The sequence below is a fragment of the Vigna umbellata genome, chromosome 1, assembly GCF_029865625.1.
Source record: "Vigna umbellata cultivar VRB3 chromosome 1, Vumbellata_1.0, whole genome shotgun sequence".
Taxonomy (NCBI): Eukaryota; Viridiplantae; Streptophyta; class Magnoliopsida; order Fabales; family Fabaceae; genus Vigna; species Vigna umbellata.
Genome location: NC_142165.1, coordinates 85,068,724 through 85,094,742, shown reverse-complemented (window position 1 = coordinate 85,094,742; position 26,019 = coordinate 85,068,724). Strand labels below are relative to the sequence as shown.

General features: G+C 36.4%; 2 protein-coding genes and 1 long non-coding RNA gene across 3 annotated transcripts; 1 reads left to right on the top strand and 2 right to left on the bottom strand.

Annotated features, from left to right (window-relative positions):
- The first annotated feature begins 283 nt into the window (after positions 1 to 283).
- Positions 284 to 6,241, top strand: LOC124840534 (Leucine-rich repeat protein kinase family protein). The gene is made up of 19 exons (XM_047316601.2): positions 284 to 811; positions 1,023 to 1,146; positions 1,278 to 1,349; positions 1,558 to 1,632; positions 1,719 to 1,790; positions 1,877 to 2,038; positions 2,157 to 2,231; positions 2,314 to 2,385; positions 2,504 to 2,575; positions 2,654 to 2,722; positions 2,814 to 2,888; positions 2,995 to 3,066; positions 3,151 to 3,285; positions 3,395 to 3,867; positions 3,942 to 4,094; positions 4,208 to 4,347; positions 4,422 to 4,641; positions 4,854 to 5,089; positions 5,417 to 6,241. The coding sequence occupies exons 1-19, from the start codon at positions 727 to 729 to the stop codon at positions 5,936 to 5,938; spliced, it is 2,904 nt and encodes a 967-aa protein (XP_047172557.1). The 5' UTR covers positions 284 to 726; the 3' UTR covers positions 5,939 to 6,241.
- A 1,436-nt stretch (positions 6,242 to 7,677) lies between these two features.
- LOC124840541 (Gut esterase (DUF1350)) lies at positions 7,678 to 12,925 on the bottom strand. Its single transcript, XM_047316609.2, has 10 exons — positions 12,634 to 12,925; positions 11,460 to 11,529; positions 10,874 to 10,998; positions 10,496 to 10,604; positions 10,340 to 10,403; positions 10,197 to 10,252; positions 9,997 to 10,104; positions 8,923 to 9,072; positions 8,179 to 8,349; positions 7,678 to 8,105 (listed from the first exon to the last, which is right to left on the bottom strand). Exons 1-10 carry the CDS (start codon positions 12,849 to 12,851, stop codon positions 7,872 to 7,874), a joined length of 1,305 nt encoding a protein of 434 aa, XP_047172565.1. The 5' UTR covers positions 12,852 to 12,925; the 3' UTR covers positions 7,678 to 7,871.
- A 7,814-nt stretch (positions 12,926 to 20,739) lies between these two features.
- Positions 20,740 to 23,235, bottom strand: LOC148206658 (uncharacterized). The gene is made up of 3 exons (XR_015786232.1): positions 22,833 to 23,235; positions 22,635 to 22,730; positions 20,740 to 21,053 (listed from the first exon to the last, which is right to left on the bottom strand). It is a non-coding gene; the product is annotated as an uncharacterized LOC148206658 (long non-coding RNA).
- Between the last annotated feature and the right edge of the window lie 2,784 nt (positions 23,236 to 26,019).

Here is a 26,019-nt window from a genome sequence, read left to right as displayed (position 1 = left end):
ATAGATTGAAATATACTCTACCAGACAATAACACAAAATTACATAAAATTGAAAATGGTTTAAGATTATAAATGTTGGTAAACTTGTGCCAGAATTCATGGTTAGGTCTACAGTATTTAGTGGTGTGGGACCATCTCACACCAACCCAACTGCTGTCAATAAGTTGATGTAACATCAACTGAAGGAGAAGCCATGGGAAGAGCAATAACATGTTGCAAGAGATATTTTGTATTGGTCATTAATAAAGAAAAATGATGACAAAATACTTAGAGTCAAAACCCAAAAGCATTATTCCATTGATTTGGCACAATTGGTTGAGGAGTGAAGGAAAGGGAAAGAAGGCAATTCGTTTGTGATAAAATTGGAGTTTGGAGAGTGAAAAAGTAGCAAAGACTATGATGATGATGTTATAGGTAGTGCCAACATTGGGATTGGATAGATTAGCTTCTAAGACAAGGAAAATCAATAAAATGGACTAGGAAAGTGCTTAGTTAAGCTTTTTCTCTCTTTTTCCTTTCACAAGCTAGCTGCTATTTTTTTTGACTGCCTCCTCTTCCTCTTCCTCAAGCTGCAACATTTCTCTTTGCTGCTTCTTAATGTTGCCACATTTTCCATGCAATGCTTATCCTTGTGTTACCTGAAGCAAATATCTTTGTCTCATCATATTAAGGTTTGTGCAAAAGTCAGAAACAGTTGAGTTGAGGACCTCAGAAAACTCTTCTTAACATGACAACCCTTCGTGTGCTGCTTTTTCTGGGATTCTTGTGGGCTGAAATTCATGTCATTTCTTCATACACTGAAACTGCAGACGGTAATATTCCATGCCATCCCTTTTCTTGGTCAGATATTTCCATCTATATCATCATTGATAAGCATATATACGGTCCCTTTTTCTCGTTACTCCAATCATCTTACATATTTCTCATGATCTGATTTGAAAAACTCATGCAAATCAAAGACACCCTTATAGAATAAGTGATTACTTTCTTGCACCTTGCTTATTGATTATGCACCTTTTGCAGTTGTTGCACTTAGATCACTAAAAGATGTATGGCAAAATACACCGCCCAGTTGGGACAAATCAGATGACCCATGTGGAGCACCATGGGAAGGAGTGACCTGCAACAAATCAAGGGTTACTTCATTGTAATAATCCAGCCATTAAACGTTATTGATCCTGGTGTTCCTTAGTACGTTGATTTGTTGTCACCCTTTTTATCACTTTTTGTAGTAATTTTAAGAAAAGTACTTTGTTGTTGTGTGCATTTTGATTATAGAGGACTGTCAACAATGGGCCTGAAGGGGAAATTAAGTGGAGATATTGGTCAACTTACAGAACTGAGATCCTTGTAAGTATGATTTTCTGTTTCTTTTCAATGAAACTATGGACTAGGAAAACTGTTGCACTATGCTACTAATCTAACTTGCCTCAAGGACACAATCTCCAGAGCAGATTTCCACCATTACATTTTGACTCAACTTTTGTTATAGAAAAGGAGAAACAATTTTCCAAAGCATGTTTTGTGCTAATTAACATTGAGCATTATTTAACTGCAGGGATTTGTCCTTTAATAGAGATTTAACAGGTCCTCTCTCTCCAGAGTTAGGAGAACTAAGCAAGCTAAATATCCTGTAAGATTGACGAAACCATATAATTTCAAGATGTCATTTCATGCAACTTCTAGTGATTTCCATAAGGCCTTCCTTTCCTATTTCAGGATTTTGGCTGGTTGCGGCTTCAGTGGCAATATTCCAGATGAATTAGGAAATCTTTCAGAGTTATCTTTCCTGTAAGAATAACCTTGGAAAAAGCATTTACATGCACAGCAAAAAAAAAGTGATTTTGAAACCATACCCTTCTCAATGAACTTTTCAGGGCTTTAAACTCAAACAACTTCACTGGAAAAATACCTCCTTCGTTGGGTAAACTCTCCAAAATTTATTGGTTGGACTTGGCAGACAATCAGCTGACAGGTCCTATCCCAGTTTCAACCTCCACCTCCCCTGGATTAGACCTTCTTTTAAAGGCTAAACACTTGTGAGTCTTTTTTTTTCAGTTAACTCTTGTGATTACCTTTAAGTTAGTGCAGCAAAGAGCAATGTGTAAATAGCAGCACATTGAGTACTGATTCAGTGTTATGATTTCTATTTTTTAGCCATTTCAATAAGAACCAGCTTTCAGGTTCCATTCCCCCCAAGCTTTTCAGCTCTGAGATGATACTCATACACATGTAAGTTGACATTTTTATTTTGGCATCATTTTCTGTTAGTTTATAATATTAACTTTAGAACTTTTGCTTTGCTTTGTGACAGATTGTTTGATGGGAATAATTTAAGTGGGACTATACCTTCAACATTGGTACAAGTTAAGACTGTTGAGGTTCTGTAAGTGATTCCTTCCTTCAAATTTCTAATTTTCCTTTTATTTTCTTAAATATTTTTTCCCTTTTGTTTGATTTAATTTTTTATGATAATTTTCCCTACTTTTTCTAATTTATAACAGACGGCTTGATAGGAATTTCCTGACAGGAGAGGTCCCATCAAATCTCAACAACCTTACAAACATCAATGAATTGTGGGTACTTATGTTTGAGATGTAAAAGGATTTTAGAATAACATTAATGGAGATTTATAAAGTTTTTATCTCTTTCAGGAATTTAGCTCATAACAATTTCACAGGTCCTCTACCTGACTTAACTGGAATGGATACCCTCAACTATGTGTAAGTAATTTGCAAGGGTTGGTGTTTCAGTTTTCTTTTTCTTTAATAATTGTTATTCACGTAAAGCTGATCAATCTGTAAACTTGTGCAGAGATCTTAGTAACAACTCTTTTGATCCTTCTGATGCTCCAACTTGGTTCATAACTCTGCAATCACTCACCACTCTGTAAGTTATTAATTACAAATAAGAGTTTCTCTTATTAACTGTTTCCTGAACTTATAATATATAATCTAACAAGAATTTTCACCGATTAACCTTCACTTTGCTGAAGGGTTATGGAGTTTGGGTCCCTTCAAGGTCCTCTTCCATCGAAACTATTTGACATTCCTCAAATACAGCAAGTGTAAGTCTCTCACTACTATGTTGAACATTAGTAGTTATACAGACAATAGAATGACAATCATTATAATTTTCATTTTTTGTACAGGAAACTACGAAACAATCAATTGAACGATACACTGAACATGGGTGAAAACATTTGTCCTCAATTGCAGCTTGTAGATTTGCAACAAAATGAGATTTCCTCGGTGACTCTCAGTTCACAATACAAAAATACATTGATGTGAGAAAGTTTTTAGTCTTTAATGTTGGAGATACTTTTTAGGATTTTGTATGCTCTTTCATTTGTAAGGCCTCTCCTTTTCTGATGTCTTTCTCATTTTTTTTTTCAGTCTAATAGGAAATCCAGTGTGCAGTAGTGCTCTCTCAAATACAAATTACTGCCAACTTCAGCAGCAGGCCAAGCAACCTTATTTCACCAGCTTGGCTAATTGTGGAGGCAAATCTTGTCCTCCTGATCAAAAGCTCAGCCCCCAAAGTTGTGAATGTGCCTATCCATATGAAGGAATGCTGTACTTTAGAGCACCCACATTCAGAGAACTGTCCAATGTAAATACTTTCCATTCACTTGAAATGAGCCTATGGGTGAAATTGGGTCTAACTCCTGGCTCAGTTTCTTTACAAAATCCCTTCTTTGATAGTAATGACTATCTTCAAGTGCAACTAGCACTTTTTCCACCAACAGGGCAATACTTTAATAGGTCAGAAATTCAAAGAATTGGGTTTGAATTAAGTAATCAAACTTACAAGCCTCCAAAAGAGTTTGGACCCTATTACTTCCTTGCATTTTCTTATCCCTTTTCAGGTAACTCAGAAACAGTTCATATTTCAATATTCAACTGGTGACAGTGATTTATAACTAACTGTAAATTATTTCAGGTTCTCACAAAGGAGCTTCTCTTAGCAAAGGGGTTATTATTGGGATAGCAGTTGGCAGCACATTTCTGGTTCTGAGTCTTATAGGGTTAGCTATTTACGCGATTCTGCAAAAGAAGCGTGCAGAGAGAGCCATAGGATTAAGTAGACCATTTGGTAATTATTCAATGTACTCATTTTCTTGTTATCACAAATCAGATTTTACAAATCCTCCAAACTTGGAAAGCTATCATCAACTTTGCTTATCCACTTTCATTAATTTCTTTCAGCATCATGGGCACCAACTGGGAAGGATAGTGGAGGTGCACCACAGTTAAAGGGAGCAAGATGGTTCTCTTATGATGATCTCAAGAAGTGCACCAGCAATTTCTCTGAAAACAATGAGATAGGCTCTGGAGGCTATGGCAAGGTATTGTTTCTTATGTTTTCACATGTTTCTAAGTTCTTGTAACTGCTTAATTATTCCCTTTTTATTGACTAAAGGTGTACAAAGGTGTTCTTCCTGATGGGAAAATCGTTGCAATCAAACGAGCTCAGCAAGGATCGATGCAAGGAGGCCTAGAGTTCAAGACTGAAATTGAGTTGCTTTCAAGAGTTCACCACAAGAACCTTGTTGGCCTTGTGGGGTTCTGCTTCGAACAAGGGGAACAGATGTTGGTTTACGAATTTATACCCAATGGAACACTTAGGGAGAGTTTGTCAGGTAACTCGCATGATAACAACATTCAAGCACCAAACTTATCATCTGTAGGAAGAGCATTGTTAACATTCAGTTTAGTGGATTGACTTTTTTGGTAAAGAAAAAACCTTTCATAGAACAGAAATATCAAAGTTGTGCACATGTTTCTGTGCAACTTTTTACATAACTAAGAAAATAATTAATACAGTACCTTAAAAAATCAATGTGAGTTGCAGGGAGATCTGATATTCATCTTGACTGGAAAAGGAGACTCCGCATTGCTCTTGGTTCAGCCAGAGGACTTGCATACTTACACGAACTTGCCAATCCTCCCATAATCCACAGAGATGTGAAGTCGAGTAATATCTTGCTGGATGAAAATTTGACTGCAAAGGTTGCAGATTTTGGCTTGTCCAAACTTGTATCAGACAGCGAGAAAGGCCATGTTTCCACTCAGGTTAAAGGGACATTGGTAAGCAATAAAGTATCTTTTCTTTTATGGCTTAGATCTTTGTTCCTGTTTAAGTTAAGAACCGTGCATTTTATACAATCAAATATGCCTGATGTAAAACGTTCCAATTCTATTTAGTTTAATTGTTCAACTTCGCCACAAGCTTTAAATTATGGTAAATGATGCATCTCATGAAACAAATAAACAGATATTATAAGTCTAACATATTTCCCCGCACAAGAAAAATGCAAGTTGTCCAGTGCAAAATCTCCGTAGCTGTGTCTTTCATTTCACTCTTTTCTTTTCTGCAACAAGTGCTTGATAGGTGAAAATGCTCAACATGTGCAGGGTTATCTTGATCCTGAGTATTACATGACCCAACAACTCACTGAGAAGAGTGATGTGTACAGTTTTGGAGTAGTGATGCTTGAACTAATAACTTCAAGACAACCAATTGAGAAGGGCAAGTACATTGTCCGCGAGGTGCGCACGCTGATGAATAAGAAAGATGAAGAACACTATGGTTTGAGGGAAGTGATGGATCCAGTGGTGAGGAACACGCCGAACCTCATAGGATTTGGGAGGTTCTTAGAGTTGACAATGCAATGTGTTGAGGAATCAGCTGCAGACCGTCCAACAATGAGTGAAGTTGTGAAAGCACTTGAAACCATTTTGCAGAATGATGGGATGAACACAAACTCTACTTCTGCATCCTCATCTGCCACTGACTTTGGTGTTTCCAAGGGTGGAATGAGGCATCCCTACATTGATGCTTCTTTTACCAAGAAAGACAATGGTAATGACAGTAGTAATAGTGCCTTTGACTACAGCGGAGGCTACACACTTTCAACAAAAGTTGAACCCAAATAGTGGCTGTAGTATACATATTTTTGTCAGACATCATTTATTCTTCCTTTTTTTTATCCTTCTTCGTTCTCAAAGGAAGACATCATTAACTTGTGTTCTTTTTTTTTTGTCTTACGTAAACTAATGTCGTGTATTCTTTTTATGCTCAATAGCTATATTGCATGTAATATTTAGGAAGAAATGTTGCAAGTTTATCTCACAGTTTCAGCACGTGTTAGTCCAATGATGCTGATTTTAATGAGTTAATATTTCATTTAAAATAACAGAGTAAAACCATGAATCCTTGTGATAGGTTGTCAAATTCCACTTTTTGTGACTTTAACTGACTTGTTTAGTCTTTACTATTAATTATAGTTAATCTAATGTTAAAAGTACTAATTAAGATAATTAAAACAATAAAAAAATATTTTAAATTAAGATAATTAGGTTAATTTTATTCACATAATTCAAGTAAGATAAGATAAGATAATTATACACTTTTTATTTAATATAAGTAAGATAATTGATAACTTTTTGGCAAGTATACTCGTTCCAAGTAATACAGTGGATAAGTAAAGATGTATCGTTTTTCCAAGGGAATTTGAGTTACGTTAATCAATTAAAATTATTTATTAAGATCAATTAGTGATGATATTTGTGATTTCAATTTGGATTTAAGCATGAAATTAACGACGTAAACAAATAAGATTGAAAAATGCGATAAAAGATCACTGGAATTGGTCTTTGACTAACATTAGAGTAAGATCCTGGACAACATATATTACCTGTTCAAGCATTTACACGAGAGTATCTTGGTTCAATTCCTTAAAACAAGTTCTAAAATTATCTATTGAATTATTAATTCCTTAATTAATTCATCAGATAATTTTGCATTAAGTTCAGATGTGAGAATAACCAAAAGCACAGAAGATGTTCCTAGGTAATTTACTTTTTAGTTTCTTTTCTTAGGTTTCTGGTTCTAAAAATACTTTCCAGTACAAAAGAACTTTTAAAGAAATTAATACTTCCGTATAATCAAAAGCAAGTCAAGAAAATAACATGAACAAAAACATATATTGCACAAGAATTTTACATTAATGTTTCGTCATACAACCAATTCCAATGAACAGAAAATTTAGCCTATCCTAGACATTTCAAACGTACTCTTTACAGCAATTTCTTGCATAAGGTGAAGTCTTGATGTCTTGACAGGTCTCCTGATCGTCTCCTGAATTCTCTGGCTATTTTCGTGTGTCAGAAGATAGTTTTTCTTTTCTGTCACGTCTTTTAAAACCACATAACTTCACGTCTTTTAAAACCACATAACTTCAATAATTCGCTCAGCGCACCGGGGTGTGTGTGCACTATGCGAATTTCGTGTAACTGCTGCCTCTCAACTAATGTTATTCGCACAGCGCACATGTATTGGTGCGCTATGCAAATTTGCTTTTTCTGACAATGCGAATTGAAGCTTGCGCTATACGAGAATTGGCTGACAAACTCCCAATTATACATCTTTCCTGTATAATAATTTACAACACAATCTACTTCCTATTACAACATTTCACTGAGTAATAACATGAAAAATGAGAAGATTGAGATCATTTATAAGTGTAAAAACAACTCTTTTTCACACTTATCAATAATTACACGTAATTTACTTTTATAATTTTTGTTTAAATTTTAATATATTATAAACACTGAAATTTATCATTTTTAACATTATTTTTTCTTTTTTTCAATACTTTATTTAACACTGTAAATTAGAAAAACAGTTTACGGACAATTATAATTTACTTTTGAACGTCGGTATAAACAACAGGTTTTGTAAAAATGCAAGTTATGATTTTTACAGCACAGGGTGATTGGCAGAGTTCAATTTGCTTACTTGTAATGTCCGTGCCCATAGACTTCACTATACATTTCTACAGCACATGTGTTTACATTTGCTATAAGTTTATGGCCTAAGAAGTTTAGGTCCTGCATTAGAGGCTATCCAGGTTGCAATCACATCCACAAGCATATCCATGTCCTTTGATACTTCTGCACGTAGGACTCTCGAATCCATGCCTAGCGAGTTCCCCACTTCTTTGGCAACTGTCTCCCATGGAGTTCCTACTGCAAGATTCGACAAAAGTTCGCTTCCACGATTAACTGCATCCGCCATTGCTGGTGGAACATCTGGTAGGGCCTGCAAGGTTTATAATAAAAATTATGGATAATGACATCTTTGAGAGAAATGAAGTTATTTTTGCTAGACCTACCTGTTGTAATGGAAGTCCATGATCTCCAGCCAACTTGCGTATTGACATGTCAAGCGCTGAGCTAATGGCTGATTCTGAACTAAGCACCTGAGCTAGAGTTGAAGTCTCATCTATTAAATCATCCTTGAATTTTATCAGCAGATTTCTGGATATGCCATAGTATGATTTTATCTGAGAAATCAGAAAATATTTGATGAAGAAATTAAATGCAAACCAAGAAGAAACTCAAGCAAAATTTAAAATGAAAAGTTGCTGCATTGAGAAATTACAGGAAATGTCAATAAACAGGTTTTGATTCTGAACCCTAATTTTAGTACGCTACACGCTTATTATCAGTGATAAAAATTGAACTGGAGTTGAATAATTATGTTTATATGAGCATCAAATTGTTTGCCAATACCTCGTACAATCTCCGGTTTGCATGTTATAACATCCCCCTCCCCTTTTATCATAAATAAGATGTAATATGAGAATAACCGTAGCCTGTAGGATTGTGCAATAAATATAAAGAACCTACACCCTAAAATGGCATTCAGTTAAATTTGTCTTCTAAAGAGTGACTACCTAAAACATGAAATGAATACGATCTATAAATTCTGTAACCTAAGAATTTGATGCAGTTAAGAAAATAGTTGCAATATTAGAAATAATATTACGCAAGCGGAATATTCTAATTCTAACTATTCTAAACAAAAATATATATACTCATTGCTGAAAATATTAGAAATATGAGATGTCACATACAAGTCGACGTGTCTCCTCAGGCTTTGGAGAAAATTCTTCTCTTCCCTTAACCAAATCCATGTACAAGGGAGGGAGCTGCTCAACTAAAGGAAGAACTTGCTTCATAATGGGTGGGCTAACGTTTTCCAGTTGTTTCAAAGTCATCTCTGCCTGCAATTATCTAAGATTAGCCATCCTAAAAGTAAAACGAATACCGTGCCAAGGATTTCGTTTTTTTTTTTTTTTCAAAAATTGTAGTTGACTACTGGCTAACAGTAACAACCTCCCTAACCATAAAGCATTGTTAAATTCCATTATGCAATCACTGCTATGCAGAAGTTGTACTTAAGGGAAATTACAGAAAGCTCTCTCGGGACTTGGTCTCGTATGGCACTTGACTCCCTTAGCTATTAATATCATATAGCAACAACCTCCCTTTAGATATCCTAAAGTTCAACTTTTAATTCATTGATGAAACTCTTCAGTTGGATTTTCCAAATTCCCACATTTCCCTTTCAAAAGCATTTTGTGTGAAAAAGCAATTGTGAGAGATGCAATAATGTTTCATGCCAAGAAATAAATATTTAATTTCTTAAAAAGTACTTTTTTATTTGAAGTTGCTGATTTGTCTTTCACATAACTAAGAACATCTTGAGTGAGGTGCCTAAGAGTTTGACTTAAAAAACATTATTTGGGTGAACAAAATTAGTAAAACACTTATTCGATAAACTCTTATTAAATAAAAGCTTATTCATCAGCTAAACTATGAAATTTCTACAGGAAGGTAATAAGCCACTTCTGAGCGTAAATAATAAGCTTTTCTATATGTCTATTAAGTCTAACCAATTATACAACCAAAAAAACAGACCACATAATGATAGAAGTAAGAATTTGTCTATATTGGACAAAACTGTCTTACCAATTCTTTTCTCAACAATCCTAAGGGAAGATCGTTGTCATAATATGGTACTAATTTGGAAAGGAACCAAATTATATTTCACATACCACAACCGAAGTTGTTGATATTTCTACTACAAAATATTAATAGATGTCTTCCTCCATTTTGAAGTAAGATAGTTATAAAGCAATACTGACCCCAACTCGCAGAGTTGGTGAAGAAAAAATATCTGATAGAAGTGGACCAAAGGTTTGTGCCATTGGGACGAGCACCGGAGAGAACAAAGGAACAGCCGAACTTGCTTCCTGCAAAGGTGAAGTAAAATTTAGTCAATCATCATCAACTACGGAAAATTCTTACATAGGATTATATATAATTTACTTTCTGGATGGCATACCTTGTTATTGAATGCCATGAGAACATTTCCAGATCTTTGCACTGCATATCTTGATCCTGATAAAATAATTAATTTATTGATTATCTATTAATCAAATCAATGTAATGTGTACAATCAAGTTTAGCAGAAGAACTTTAAAATACCAATCAGAAGATGGACCACTGATCCCAAAGAATGACCAACACCAAAAATAGGAAGGTCTTGGATCTGAATAAATGAGTATCATTTAACATTTTCATTTAAAAAAGATAATTGAAAACAGAGAGAAACTAGCCCTTAGATCACAAGTTGAAACTTACTGTTTCTTGCAGTGCGCGATAACACCTATCAAATTTGAACTGTACTTCATCTGCAATGAGGAAGTGATCAAACCCACTAGCATACGGAGTTGCTATGATCAATATACCCCTAGCAACAGAAAGGGTTTTACTATTAGTTTTTTCCATCGGCAGATCATAGATTTATGAGTCTCAAAATGATCCAGAGATGTAGTATATTTCATTGAACTATAAGAGTTTGTCAGGGATTTAGAACAAAACAACCAAAAGGATCCACGCTAACATAAATTATCTAGAAGGAAAAACTAAATAAAAAATTTGACACCGTTTACACTTCATAAACAAATTCTGGTACAAGAATGTAACTCGGGATTTTGGGAACAGAACAGAGGGACTTACTTTTCTGAAAGACGCTCAAGAAACCATCGGTAGGTAAGCTGAGGGGCAGCTCCAACAAATATACCTCCAATAAAATGTACTACGAAATTGGGTCTGGTGTTTTTAGGTTTAAGAATCCAAGCTCCCTGAAATTATAAAATGAGTATGACAAAGTAGACTGAGAAAGACTCCAAAACAAAGGGCGGTGTAATTGTTCTTTCCAATGTGCATGTGTGAAGCAAAACCCACATTGCTGTATTTTGTATTTTAGAAAAACTGAGATATAGAGTCACTCACGCTCAGAGGTGATTGTAGAATAAAAACTGATTGACCATTCTAGAATCACGTTTTAAGAACTCAGATTCTTCCCATATATATTAATGATATAACTTTCTTCTCTAAGTTGCATTCAGCAACTTCTTCTCTATAAATAAATAAAGAATCATCTGTATAAATCCCTCAGAAAAGGGATATAACCTTGTTCAAAATAACTTAAGCCAATACCAAACATACTACAGAATGACAATCTGCCTAACATGAATAAAATTTTTACTGTATGATGAAGAATTTGGAAAAACTTGTCATTATCATACAATAGAGTATATACCTCAACTTCACTCCAGTCTCGGGAACCCCACCAACCATCCTGTGATTGTCTAACAGAATCTGTAAGTAATCTGCTAAGAAAGAAAATAAACGCATGAGTTGTAGTACGATTACAAACTACAGTCTTTCATACCAAAATTGACAGTTTAAGGATATCTAGGGTTGTTTACTTCAGTTTTTGCCTAAAGAGACTATTCAACACAGATATTTGAAGTTTGAAAAAAATCTAACAGTTTTAAAAACTAAAAGTGAAAACCCTTAATTTGAGAAAAACAGTTTCTGGTTTAATCTTTGGTTTTCACTTTTAATTACAGAAATATCAATTTTCACTTATTTCCATTTTTCCAAAAGACTTCTACAGGAAACAGTGAATTAATTATTTGTCAGCCTCCATATTAGAAACAGAGTCCGGATTAGATACTAAGAGAGTGAAGAGTTGGAGAAATCTAGAATTACTCACATGTGATCGCCTTTTAAACCATATTAACACTAATTTAACAGAAGAAACCATGTTGACTCCTTTTAAAATAAGATGGACATTGAATTGCTGAAAAAAAATTGAAAAATAACATTTAATAGACGCCTCAAATATTATGACCGAAAAACCTATTAAGCCTTTTCACTAAGAAGATTAAAAACACAACATTTTCTCAAAACCAAATATTCCTTAGATTTTTCTTTTTGTGCAAACTAAATGTATTCTCTATCACAAACATTTTTTTTTCTATGCATAAATTAAAATTTGGTTAGACATATATGATTTTGTCTCTTTAACTTAGTACCTGCAAGTAGAAGCTTATTAAATCAGTCATGTAAAAAGTTATCAATTGTCATCATCACTCCCTTGCATGTTCTTAATTCGGTCATTGTTATATATATATATATATAACTATTTTAAATCCATCCTTGACAGACTAAATTAAAAATATACCAGGGTAATGAAATCTACAACATTTTACATCTTCCAGGGAGACTGATTTTGTAATACTTTAATAACAGACACAAGATTGATACTTCTTTATTAAATTATATATGTTTAAACCTTAAAAATTAATCCCTGATGAGTATATAACATTGAATCTAAGGTAGCATAACAAAATTCAGATTGAATCTCTTCCATCAGTAAGCATGCAGAGAAAAACACCAAAGCTAATTTTAAGGTAAACGGAAAGAACCTCTCGATTTGACCGTAAACTTGAATAGCTTCGGATTGAGGTCGTTGCTGTTTATTGTAATCGTCATCGTTGAAATTATTAGAAGCGCAACAGATTCTTGTGACGGTGCCAAAACGAGGCCTATAATGAACAGAGGACTTTGCTTTTAATTTGTGGGACTGTGCAGTGTAGAAATTGAGATTGAGACTGTAGGTCGGTGTACACAGCGAGGTAGCCATACCAATGCTTTTCGCTTGAATTTCGTCTCTTCCAACAGCTTCCAACTGTTATTGTTATTGCGAGATTTCTGAATTGAATCAAACATTTACACGCTATATCTGTATGTCTTTGGGGCGGTTTCAAACAACCCGTTGACCCACCAAGTTCAATCGGGTTAAATTTATTTGTCGTATTCAATTAAAATAATGTTGAATAATAAGTCAGATAATTTCAAACCTAACGAACTTATTTATTTATTAATTGTTATAAATTTTATTTATATATAATATTATTTTTGTTTCACAATTATTAAAAATATTGAAATATTTATTCTAAGGTATTTTTCTTACAAACGAATATTTTTTTTAATTGTTCAACTTAATTAATTATAATTGAGTTAATTTGTTAAATAAAAAATATAAACCCAATCGAATTAAATTTAAGTGGATTTAAAAGAATCGTAAACTTCACTTAATCCTGTCACTTTCAATCAAATGTGTTTTAATGTACAAATTTGCATTTTTTATTATTTGGGAAAGTTTAGATCGATTTTAATCGAGTTTCTCCTCAATAACTTGTAAAAGAGTGTAACATCCCGGAAATATACAGTCATCAACTATATACTTAGAATAATCACATTAATCAATATGGCAAAACAGTTTAATAATACAGTAAGCAGATTGAATAAATGGCCGAACGGCCTTTCATTTAAAACAACGAGCGTTTACAAAACAAGGAGGACGAACGGTTTACAAGAATTGACCGAACGTTCCAATATATATATACAGCAACAAAAGAGCGCTCGCTCACAGACGCTCGCTACTCTAATCAAACTAACTAAATAACCGAACGCCTCACTGTTCGGCCTTCACCTCAACTTCTACTAAATTTTCTTCAGTAACGAGTTCCTCTTCAAGAGTTTGCTCCAGAGACGCATCTCCCTCTGCTCACATCCACACGGATGATCATTGCATTTGACAAGACGGATATACATAGACAAGACAACACGAAGGAAATGCAAGGGTAAGCTTATTGAATTTAATTCAAGTCAAACATACAATTTATACTTATCAATCATATCAAATACATCACAACACATGCATCCAATACATACATTAACTCAAATCAAACTTCCTGATACTAGACAGACTGTCCGGACTGTATGAAACCTGTGTAGCTAAGGCGTCCATGCACTCAGGTGGGGTAACTGGAATGCTCATCAGTATCCACCTGAGGTTAGTCTTTTTGCCAAGTTACAGTTATGGTCTAGACCTCCTGCCATTCCCACGCATGACCTACTCCTCTCTACTTGAGAACGAGCACTCACGGAATATCAGGATGGATCACCATCTAAGCTTACCACGTTCATACTACAAATATCAATATCCAGTCAAGAGTCGTTCCACCCTGGAACGCTCGTTCAAATTCCAAAATCATAATATCATATCATATATGGTTCGCACAATTTATACTTCCCTCAACATCACATTTTCATTCTTAATTACACTTCCATAAAAAGACGAACGTTATTTCACTGTTTGGACGAACGCTATTTAAGATCCGAACGAACGCTATTTAAAGACCAACGCTCGACAGAAGACGAACGCTATTAAGGATGTACGCTCGACAAGGGTCGAACACTATCAAATACAAACGCTCGACAAAAGAACGAGCGCTATCACGAACGGACGCTCGACATAAGGTCGAACGCTACCACAGGCGAACGCTCGACATAAGAACGAACGCTATCAAGAACGGACGTTCGACATAAGGTCGAACGCCACCAAAGACGAACGCTCGACAAAAGAAAGAGCGCTACTAATCGTTTGCCTTTTTGAACGAACGTTCGGTCTAAGACCGAACGCCACTTAGGACGTACGTTTTTAGATCGAGACTCTTGGCTGAATTCAAAATCATAGAAATTGGGATTTATATAAGATGAGATATTTAAAGTTTATGTTTCAATAATTTGACTAAAAGTTCACGGGGATATTATCAAAATTCTCAATTCTCACACAACACTCGTGATGTTTACGTCTGGCCGAAAGCACAACGTAAAAATATATTAGAGGGCGTTCGTTCTCAAAGGGAGTCCTTTCCAAATGAAAGGGTCCGACTAATACAAGAATTTACTGATAATACCGAACGGTCAATGACCGTATCAATACGAACGTTCAAATTCATGCACTTTTCATATAATTCTTCTTTTACAGTAACTCATTTTCCAGTATAAACTTTCATGCATTAAATCAATCTTAACATAGTATTTTTCCATACTTCTCATGCTTTTAATCAACATCATATACTAACATTCAAATATCAAAATCATCCACGTACAACGTCACAGACCATTCATACACTCAGCATATAATTCCCAGTACATACATGCAACATTTTCATATATCATCTCAGAATCATAATCATATACTCAAAAGTCAAATATCAGAAATCATACTTTCAAACATCACATAACGCGCATGCAGTACAGGCATCACATGAATTAAACCAATAAGCTTCCCTTACCTGGATTGGAAACGTGCTTTCGTTCTTTAAAAGAAAACCAGATCCCAGTATCAACTCTTCTACCCTTTTTCGTTCAAAAACCCAAAAACTCTTCAACTAAAAATTCAGAAAACCAATACTGGTTCAGAGAAGGTGCATGCAGATTTAAAACGAGCTTGCATGTGGAAAATGAAGAGTGGTTGAGGACGTGAAACTTACCCGTTTCAGAATCCAAAACCAATCGGTTTGATGGAAAGCTCACGGTGCAGTGCTGATTATCACGGTGCTGAAACGTGAACGGAGAAAAGGAGGGTGAGTTGCAGAAGAGGGAAGACGGAGAGTTCTAGAGAGAAGGAGGAGAAAAATGAGGGTTTGGTTTTCTGAGGAAGATGAAAGAGCACGCAGAGAAGGGAAGAGTGTTTCAGAAAATTAGTTTCTCTTCCCAAGTCAAACGGACATTCTCTCCTGCGCTGCCACTTGGCTTCCACTATCAAACTCAGAACCTTCCAATTTGACACCTGGCGGTGGCATGCAGAGTGAGGGCGTGTGCTTCTTTAATGGCACAGAACACGTGTCACACGTATTAATGGAAGCAGGGAGGTGACTAAGCAGAATAATTAATGGGGCGTGACAATCCCCCTAACTAAAAAAAAAATTTTCGTCCTCGAAAATGGAAGACTTACCAGGGAAATAGATGAGGGTATAGGTCCTTCATGGCATCCTCAACTTCCCAAGTAGAATCACCAGTTTTGTCGTCCCACAACACTTTCACCAAACGAACATCCTTCCCTTTGTATAGCCTGGTGCGTTCGTCTTCAATGCGAATTGGCTTCATTTCAAACGTTCGATCTTGGCGAAGTTGAATGTTTTCCAGCTCCAATATGTGCGAGGGATCAGCTACGTACTTCCGAAGTTGCGAGACGTGAAACACTGGATGAAGGTTGGACAACTGTGGAGGTAAAGCCATCTCGTATGCAACTGGTCCAATCTTCCTTGTGATCTGGTACGGCCCTACGAACTTGGGAGATAATTTCTTTGATCTCAATGCTCTTCCTACTCCAGTAGTTGGATGCAGCCTCAAGAAAACGTGATCACCAGCTTTGAACTCCAAAGGTCGTCTCCTCTTATCTGCGTATGATTTCTGCCTGCTTCTGGACGTCCTCAATCTGTCTTGAATTAATTTCACCTTCTCAGTTGTTTGTTGAACAAGCTCCGGTCCTGTTAATATGTTCTCTCCTTCTTGGAACCAGCAAAGAGGTGTGCGGCATTTGCGTCCGTAAAGCGCTTCAAAGGGAGCCATTCCAATGCTTGACTGGAAACTGTTGTTGTAGGTGAACTCAACTAAAGGCAAGACTTCATCCCAAACGCCCATGTGATCAAGTACGCATGTCCTCAACAAGTCCTCTAACGTCTGGATCGTTCTCTCGGATTGACCGTCCGTTTGAGGGTGGTATGCTGAACTCATTTGGAGTTTGCTGCCAAGTTCATTTTGCAAAGACTGCCAAAACCGAGAGGTGAACCTTGTGTCTCGGTCAGAGATGATGCTGGATGGCACTCCATGTAGACGAACGATCTCTTTAATGTAGAGCTTTGCCAAGTTAGTCAATGACATCTTCAGGTTAATGGGCAGAAAATGAGCACTCTTCGTTAAACGATCCACTATCACCCAAATGGAATCGTGATTCTTGAATGTGCGAGGCAAGTGTGTCACAAAATCCATTGAGATGCTGTCCCACTTCCATTCTGGAATCTCCAAAGGTTGAAGTAGTCCACCTGGTCTTTGATATTCAGCTTTAGCACGCTGACATGTTAGACATGATGTTACAAAACGTGCAACATCATTCTTCATTCCTGGCCACCAGAACGATTGCTTTAAATCATGATACATCTTAGTCATGCCAGGGTGCATGCTAAGACGGCTGTGATGACCTTCGGCTAAGATGATTCGCTTCAATTCTCCATCATTTGGAACGCACGTCCTACCCATATAGCGTAGTAGACCGTCCGTCCCAACATTAAACTCCTTTGCCTGATCTGTGCCGAGCGCGCCTCTTATCTTCACTAATTCCTCATCATCCAGTTGCTTCATTCTGATCCGCTCAAACACATCACTGGATATCTTAAGGTTGCAGCATTTGATGCTGTTCGGTTCTATATTAAACTGCAACTTTAAGTCCCTAAAGCTTTCCACTAAGCTTATCTCACGCACCATCATGGACGAGACATGCACCACTTTTCTGCTTAGAGCGTCTGCCACTACGTTTGCTTTACCAGGATGATAAAGCAACTCAAAGTCATAATCCTTAAGAAATTCCAGCCACCTCCTTTGCCTCATATTCAACTCTTTTTGATCAAAGAGATACTTAAGACTCTTATGATCACTGAAGACTTGGAAAACGGATCCATACAAGTAATGTCTCCAAATCTTCAAGGCAAAAACGACCGCTGCCAGCTCTAGGTCGTGTGTTGGATAATTCCTCTCATGTATCTTCAATTGCCGAGAGGCGTAAGCCACTGCCTTCTTCTCTTGCATGAGAACGCACCCCAAACCTTGGTGAGATGCATCACAGTATACTTCAAATGGTTTGGCAGTGTCCGGAATCACCAAAACTGGAGCGCTCGTCAGCTTCTGTTTCAACTCTTGGAAGCTGGATTCACACCTATCGGTCCAAGCAAACGGATGATCCTTCCTGGTCAGCTGTGTTAACGGTGCTACTATCTTAGAGAACCCTTCTATGAAACGCCTGTAGTAGCCCGCCAGTCCAACAAAACTCCTCACTTCCGTGACCGAACGTGGGCTTTCCCACTCTAAGACCGCTCGCACTTTAGCAGGATCAACTGAAATTCCACCAGCTGACACAACGTGTCCCAAGAACTGTACTTCCTTCATCCAGAATTCACATTTAGATAGCTTAGTATACAGTTCTTTTTCCCTCAACACTCCAAGTACTAATCTCAAGTGCTCTTCATGTTCTTCACAGCTCTTGGAGTAGATGAGAATATCATCAATAAACACCACTACAAACTTGTCTAAATATGGCCTGAAGATGCGGTTCATGTAGTCCATGAAAACTGCAGGAGCGTTCGTCACACCGAACGGCATGACCACGTACTCATAATGTCCATAACGTGAACGAAAGGCTGTCTTCTGAATGTCTCCCTCCTTAACCCGAATTTGGTGATAGCCTGATCTCAAATCTATCTTTGAGAAGACGTTCGCTCCATGCAATTGATCCAACAGGTCGTCAATGCGAGGCAGTGGGTATTTGTTCTTGATGGTCAGCTTATTCAATTGACGATAGTCAATACATAGCCGTGAGCTGCCATCCTTTTTCTTTACTAACAGTACAGGCGCTCCCCAAGGTGACACACTTGGACGGATGAACTTCTTGTCCATCAATTCTTCAATTTGCTTCTTAAGTTCAACCAATTCAGCAGGTGCCATCCTGTATGGTTGAACGGATATGGGAGCTGCGGTTGTTACCAGATCAATTGTAAACTCAACTTCACGAACGGGTGGTAATCCAGGCACCTCATCAGGGAAAACGTCTAGATATTCACCTACTACTGAACTTGCTTCTCTCCAATTAGACTGCGTTCGTTCAGAACCTTCAGATTCATTATCCACGTGAGTCATGATCAAAAAGCAACTGGCTCCTTCCATTATATCTTCTTTCCACTGGCCGAGTGTCACACCCAACTTCTCTTCATATTCTTCAGGAAAAATCAATTCCTTTGCTCCACAATCAATGAGTATGTGATTGGTAGTAAGCCAATCCATCCCCAGAATCACTTCTAAGTCCTTGAGAGGCAAACATATGAGGTTCACCTTATACCTACGCCCTTCAATCTCAAGAGGACATCTAACACATACGGTAGACGTTCTCACCTCACCAGCAGCTGGTGTAGACACCACCAAATCAAACTGCATCTCGCGCTCCACTATCCCCAACTTATCAACGCACGCCTTCGAGATGAAGGAGTGTGTCGCCCCCGAGTCAAACAACACACAACAATTTATTCCATACAGCAAGCATGTGCCAGTGACGAGCGTACCTGAGCTCGCTGCTTCTGCACCAGTGATCGCATAAACACGCCCAACAGCTTGGGCTCGTCCACCACCTCTAGTCTGATTTCTTCCAGTGTTGGGTGGCCTCATCACTGCACGTCCACCCATATTGCATTCACTCTCTAGATGTCCAGTTCTTCTACACCGATTACAATACTTTCCTCCAACCAATTGCGGGCATGATGATCTGAAATGAGGTCCTCCACACTGAAAACATCTAACCGGCCCCTGTTGGTTTGACTGTCCAGCAACTACCATAGCTTGTGAACCACTTGACTGAGCTGGACGAGCGTACGGGGTCCTGTTACGATTCAAATTGGTCCTTGTCAGAACTGGTCCTCTTGATACTTGTTGCTTCTTCTGTTGTTCCGCCTCAGCCATATTTTTCTCTAATACTTTAGCCCTCTCCACCATGGCTGGAAACGTCCGAATGCACAAGCTAGAGATCAACACCTTGAGATCACTTCTCAGCCCGTTTTCAAACTTCCTACACTGCCACTCTTCACTAGTAGCCATTGTATAGAACCTCACTAGATGTTTGAACTTGTTTGTATATTCTGAAACCGACATCCCTCCCTGTACCAGTTGAAGAAATTCCACCTCTTTAGCAAAACGAACGCTATCTGGAAAGTATTCTTCATAGAACTTCCCTCTGAACACTTCCCAGGTAATAGGACGTTGAGCGTCCGTCAGTATAGCCTTAGCGCTCGCCCACCAGTGGCTTGCTTCTCCAGTAAGCAAATACTCCGTGAAAGCCAAGCGATTCTCATCTGGACATCTTTTAGCATTGTAAATTCGTTCCATATCCTGCAGCCACTGGTCTGCCTCATCCGGAAGGCCCTTCCCACTAAACTTGGCCGGATGGTGTTGAAGAAAGCTCTCTAAACTCCATTCAGTATGATGAACAGCATTGGAAGAGGACGCTCCTGGCGTGCCTCTGGTGGCGGCAATTAATTCCATCAATTGTCTTTGAGTGGCTTCAGAGTTGGCGCGTGCGGCCTCCAAACTCTGTAGAGCAGCAGCGTTCTGCTCCATGAGGGTAGTATTTTGCTGTTGCAGCCTCTCAATCACTGTCTCCAACAACCTAGTGTGATTAGGTGCATCAGACTCGTTTGGTTGTGGGGGAGGAGGTAATCTAGGCGCCATCGTTTTCTGGATCAGAGAAAACGAACGTTAGTCATGTCTAAGAGTTAAAACAGTAACTCATTAAACATTAAAAAAGCACACAGCAAAATGCAATGCACTCATAACCTACAGCGTCCTTAAGAGAACAAAACTGCTCTGATACCAATAATGTAACATCCCGGAAATATACAGTCATCAACTATATACTTAGAATAATCACATTAATCAATATGGCAAAACAGTTTAATAATACAGTAAGCAGATTGAATAAATGGCCGAACGGCCTTTCATTTAAAACAACGAGCGTTTACAAAACAAGGAGGACGAACGGTTTACAAGAATTGACCGAACGTTCCAATATATATATACAGCAACAAAAGAGCGCTCGCTCACAGACGCTCGCTACTCTAATCAAACTAACTAAATAACCGAACGCCTCACTGTTCGGCCTTCACCTCAACTTCTACTAAATTTTCTTCAGTAACGAGTTCCTCTTCAAGAGTTTGCTCCAGAGACGCATCTCCCTCTGCTCACATCCACACGGATGATCATTGCATTTGACAAGACGGATATACATAGACAAGACAACACGAAGGAAATGCAAGGGTAAGCTTATTGAATTTAATTCAAGTCAAACATACAATTTATACTTATCAATCATATCAAATACATCACAACACATGCATCCAATACATACATTAACTCAAATCAAACTTCCTGATACTAGACAGACTGTCCGGACTGTATGAAACCTGTGTAGCTAAGGCGTCCATGCACTCAGGTGGGGTAACTGGAATGCTCATCAGTATCCACCTGAGGTTAGTCTTTTTGCCAAGTTACAGTTATGGTCTAGACCTCCTGCCATTCCCACGCATGACCTACTCCTCTCTACTTGAGAACGAGCACTCACGGAATATCAGGATGGATCACCATCTAAGCTTACCACGTTCATACTACAAATATCAATATCCAGTCAAGAGTCGTTCCACCCTGGAACGCTCGTTCAAATTCCAAAATCATAATATCATATCATATATGGTTCGCACAATTTATACTTCCCTCAACATCACATTTTCATTCTTAATTACACTTCCATAAAAAGACGAACGTTATTTCACTGTTTGGACGAACGCTATTTAAGATCCGAACGAACGCTATTTAAAGACCAACGCTCGACAGAAGACGAACGCTATTAAGGATGTACGCTCGACAAGGGTCGAACACTATCAAATACAAACGCTCGACAAAAGAACGAGCGCTATCACGAACGGACGCTCGACATAAGGTCGAACGCTACCACAGGCGAACGCTCGACATAAGAACGAACGCTATCAAGAACGGACGTTCGACATAAGGTCGAACGCCACCAAAGACGAACGCTCGACAAAAGAAAGAGCGCTACTAATCGTTTGCCTTTTTGAACGAACGTTCGGTCTAAGACCGAACGCCACTTAGGACGTACGTTTTTAGATCGAGACTCTTGGCTGAATTCAAAATCATAGAAATTGGGATTTATATAAGATGAGATATTTAAAGTTTATGTTTCAATAATTTGACTAAAAGTTCACGGGGATATTATCAAAATTCTCAATTCTCACACAACACTCGTGATGTTTACGTCTGGCCGAAAGCACAACGTAAAAATATATTAGAGGGCGTTCGTTCTCAAAGGGAGTCCTTTCCAAATGAAAGGGTCCGACTAATACAAGAATTTACTGATAATACCGAACGGTCAATGACCGTATCAATACGAACGTTCAAATTCATGCACTTTTCATATAATTCTTCTTTTACAGTAACTCATTTTCCAGTATAAACTTTCATGCATTAAATCAATCTTAACATAGTATTTTTCCATACTTCTCATGCTTTTAATCAACATCATATACTAACATTCAAATATCAAAATCATCCACGTACAACGTCACAGACCATTCATACACTCAGCATATAATTTACCAGTACATACATGCAACATTTTCATATATCATCTCAGAATCATAATCATATACTCAAAAGTCAAATATCAGAAATCATACTTTCAAACATCACATAACGCGCATGCAGTACAGGCATCACATGAATTAAACCAATAAGCTTCCCTTACCTGGATTGGAAACGTGCTTTCGTTCTTTAAAAGAAAACCAGATCCCAGTATCAACTCTTCTACCCTTTTTCGTTCAAAAACCCAAAAACTCTTCAACTAAAAATTCAGAAAACCAATACTGGTTCAGAGAAGGTGCATGCAGATTTAAAACGAGCTTGCATGTGGAAAATGAAGAGTGGTTGAGGACGTGAAACTTACCCGTTTCAGAATCCAAAACCAATCGGTTTGATGGAAAGCTCACGGTGCAGTGCTGATTATCACGGTGCTGAAACGTGAACGGAGAAAAGGAGGGTGAGTTGCAGAAGAGGGAAGACGGAGAGTTCTAGAGAGAAGGAGGAGAAAAATGAGGGTTTGGTTTTCTGAGGAAGATGAAAGAGCACGCAGAGAAGGGAAGAGTGTTTCAGAAAATTAGTTTCTCTTCCCAAGTCAAACGGACATTCTCTCCTGCGCTGCCACTTGGCTTCCACTATCAAACTCAGAACCTTCCAATTTGACACCTGGCGGTGGCATGCAGAGTGAGGGCGTGTGCTTCTTTAATGGCACAGAACACGTGTCACACGTATTAATGGAAGCAGGGAGGTGACTAAGCAGAATAATTAATGGGGCGTGACAAAGAGAAAGAAAATTATTTTTCTAGAACTTATCCGTAAATTTATATGAAGACAATTTTTAAATGATTTATTTATATTATAATTTTTAGACAGTGTATAAATTAATTTTGCTAATGAACTTATTTTATTTTTATTTATTTGAATCTACTCTCGTGTTACTCACCTTTCAACTGTTACATATATATTTTCATACTTTTTTTTGTTTTAGTTTGATTTTTTTAAAAGTTGGATCTGTTTGATTGCTTTAAATTAATTATCATTTTTTTTATTTGGGACATAATTTTAAACTATTTTTTTATTTATTTGAGACGTGAAGCTTGTTACATTGAATTCACTTGTAAGAAAACTACAAAATCCCAACAAATATTTATACAAATAGAAATAAATGTTGATAAATATGATAAAAGTTGCATGTGAAAAAAGTGGGTTTAATTGAGCAGCCGAAAAAATATAAAATATAATACCTATTGTTTTTTACTCGTTTGCAAGACTTATTTTTCATCCAATTTTTATAGTGCATATAATTTAATTTTTTTTTTAAATAAAAGTCAATAATATCATATCCTTAATAAAAAAAATATATGAATTGATTGAAGAGTTATTTTGTTCATTTTGTTGGTTCTTTGATAGAATTTTAGTGACATTTAACCTATTAATTTTTTTTTTCAAGTTAGTCATTCTATTACTAATTGTCTTAAATTATGTTTACCTTATCACTTAAGCCTTATTTTCACACAATTTTTCATCTTTCTAATATAAGTTAAAAAAAAGTTAGAAAAAAGTGAATCGTATTTGAAAAATATAGGTTGTGGCATAGTTCAAAAAAATTATAGATTGGTCACTTGGTTGAGTTTATTATTGTTGGTAAATGTGTCAAATGGTTGATTCTACTTCGTTTAAATATACTTAATTTGACGTTATATAAGGACAACAAAAACATTTTTCACAATAATAAATAAAATATGTTTTTTTATTATTTAAGTCATGTTAATTAAATTAATTTTAAAATAATGATTTGATATATAAATTATAATATATATATATATATATATATATAAATTAATATTACTTATACTTTAAAAAATGTAATTATTATTTTATAAAATAGTCTTTAGTTAACTTGATCTAAATATATATAAGTAGCAGGCAAAATAGACTGGGAAAAAAATGGTACCATTCCACTTAGGTCACAATGTTTTTTATCTAGCCTAACCAATTTTAAGATTTCTCAAAAACTGATGTTTTGACCAAACCTATTTTAATTACTCTAGCCATAGGCATGTTCATCTTTCTTTCATTTTTGGCTAGTAACTTCAACAACAATTTAATAGTGACAAAAATGTTATGAAGTTGTTATTGTTTTACATAGTTAATGTTGTATTTACTCATTTGTAAGACTGTTTGTGTTTTTTTCTTTTTCAAATCCCATATTTCAATTGGTATATGATTTATAAACATTAAATTTATATGATTTTAATGATTAATTTCATGATATTTTAGATTTTCAAATATTTGAAAAAATAAAATTAATGACTATAAAATTCTTAAAACACCAACAACATTTCCTCCTCTTTTACTTACGCAAAAACCTCCTCTCAAACTTTTTCTTCAATCTCTTTTTATTATTTTATTTCACCTTCACCAAATTATTGACAAGGAATCACCATTGCATTCGTGGCGCAAAGCACTATAAATCCAACTAAAAAGACTTTAGTTACAGTAAGTTTTTCTTTTTCTCTTTTTAGGTCAACAATTTTGGATGTTTTGCATGTTGGCAAGAGTGCATGAGACTCAATTTCTCTCTTTGATTTTGCATGTTTTGATTACAATGATAGGTCCACATCATTGATATGGTTTTGTTGGTGTGGAGAGGAACCACCCAAATATATATGTGGAAGAAGGAAAGTTGGGTGGTTATAAGAGCTAAATCGAGACAAGGGGAGCTAGTATCAGTTTGATCATATTGTTGGTTGCATATGACTAAAATCGCATGAAACTTTTAGTGTTTTGGTTGAATTAATTTGTATAAATTGTGTTTTTGGTGCATTTATGGGTTGTGTGATGGATGAAAATGAGTGTTTTAATATTTGGTGCGATCAAAACTGCAAAAATTAGGGGTTTGCATTATGCAAAGTCGATGGGTAAGTTGTTTTACTAGCTAGGCAAGCCTATATTCCCAATGGATGAATTAGGTTTTTCAGTCTTGTGTCATATTAGAAGTGGGCTTTAAGCCTAACTCAACCCCATAAAACTGGCTTGTATGGTGAGGTTTGCAACTACTTATATATTATAATTTGGCCTTATCTCTAGTCGATGTGGGACTTCCAACATGTCATCTCAGGAAAAATTGATTTATGATTCGTTAATGTTAGATTGAGCTGAAATTATCTTTAATTGGGTTGATTCTCTTTTGTATTGCATTCTTAATTCAATTATCTTTAATTTGAAAGTAAAAACATAATTTTATGAACTTTTTGGAAGCTGTAACTTTATTTTTAAAACCTCAACTAGTTTGTACATGTGTTATTAAGTTATTATACTTAATAGAAGGTAAGTGATGTATGATTTAATGTTTTCATCAAACAAAGTTTTAGGGTATTGTAACCACGTAGAATGTTGATGAGAATGAACAACAACATTGATGGAAGTTATGATTAAAAATGTGTTTTTGCTCAGTGAGTATGAGAATTGAATGTTATTCTTGAGTATAGTCTTGATATGATGAATTCTTAGTCTTATTATGTTATTATAACTTTGTTTTTACATATTGATGT

What these genes read in the sequence shown, in the direction of transcription:
- LOC124840541 (XM_047316609.2), bottom strand. Translation starts at nt 12,851, where the DNA reads ATGGCTACCTCGCTGTGTACACCGACCTACAGTCTCAATCTCAATTTC. An exon ending in AGTGGTCCATCTTCTGATTG is followed by an intron (nt 10,253 to 10,339) that starts GTATTTTAAAGT and finishes TTATTTTATCAG; the next exon opens with GATCAAGATATGCAGTGCAA. An exon ending in CACCAACTCTGCGAGTTGGG is followed by an intron (nt 9,073 to 9,996) that starts GTCAGTATTGCT and finishes AGATAATTGCAG; the next exon opens with GCAGAGATGACTTTGAAACA.
- LOC124840534 (XM_047316601.2), top strand. Translation starts at nt 727, where the DNA reads ATGACAACCCTTCGTGTGCTGCTTTTTCTGGGATTCTTGTGGGCTGAA. An exon ending in CTGCAATCACTCACCACTCT is followed by an intron (nt 2,889 to 2,994) that starts GTAAGTTATTAA and finishes ACTTTGCTGAAG; the next exon opens with GGTTATGGAGTTTGGGTCCC. An exon ending in CAATACAAAAATACATTGAT is followed by an intron (nt 3,286 to 3,394) that starts GTGAGAAAGTTT and finishes TTTTTTTTTCAG; the next exon opens with TCTAATAGGAAATCCAGTGT.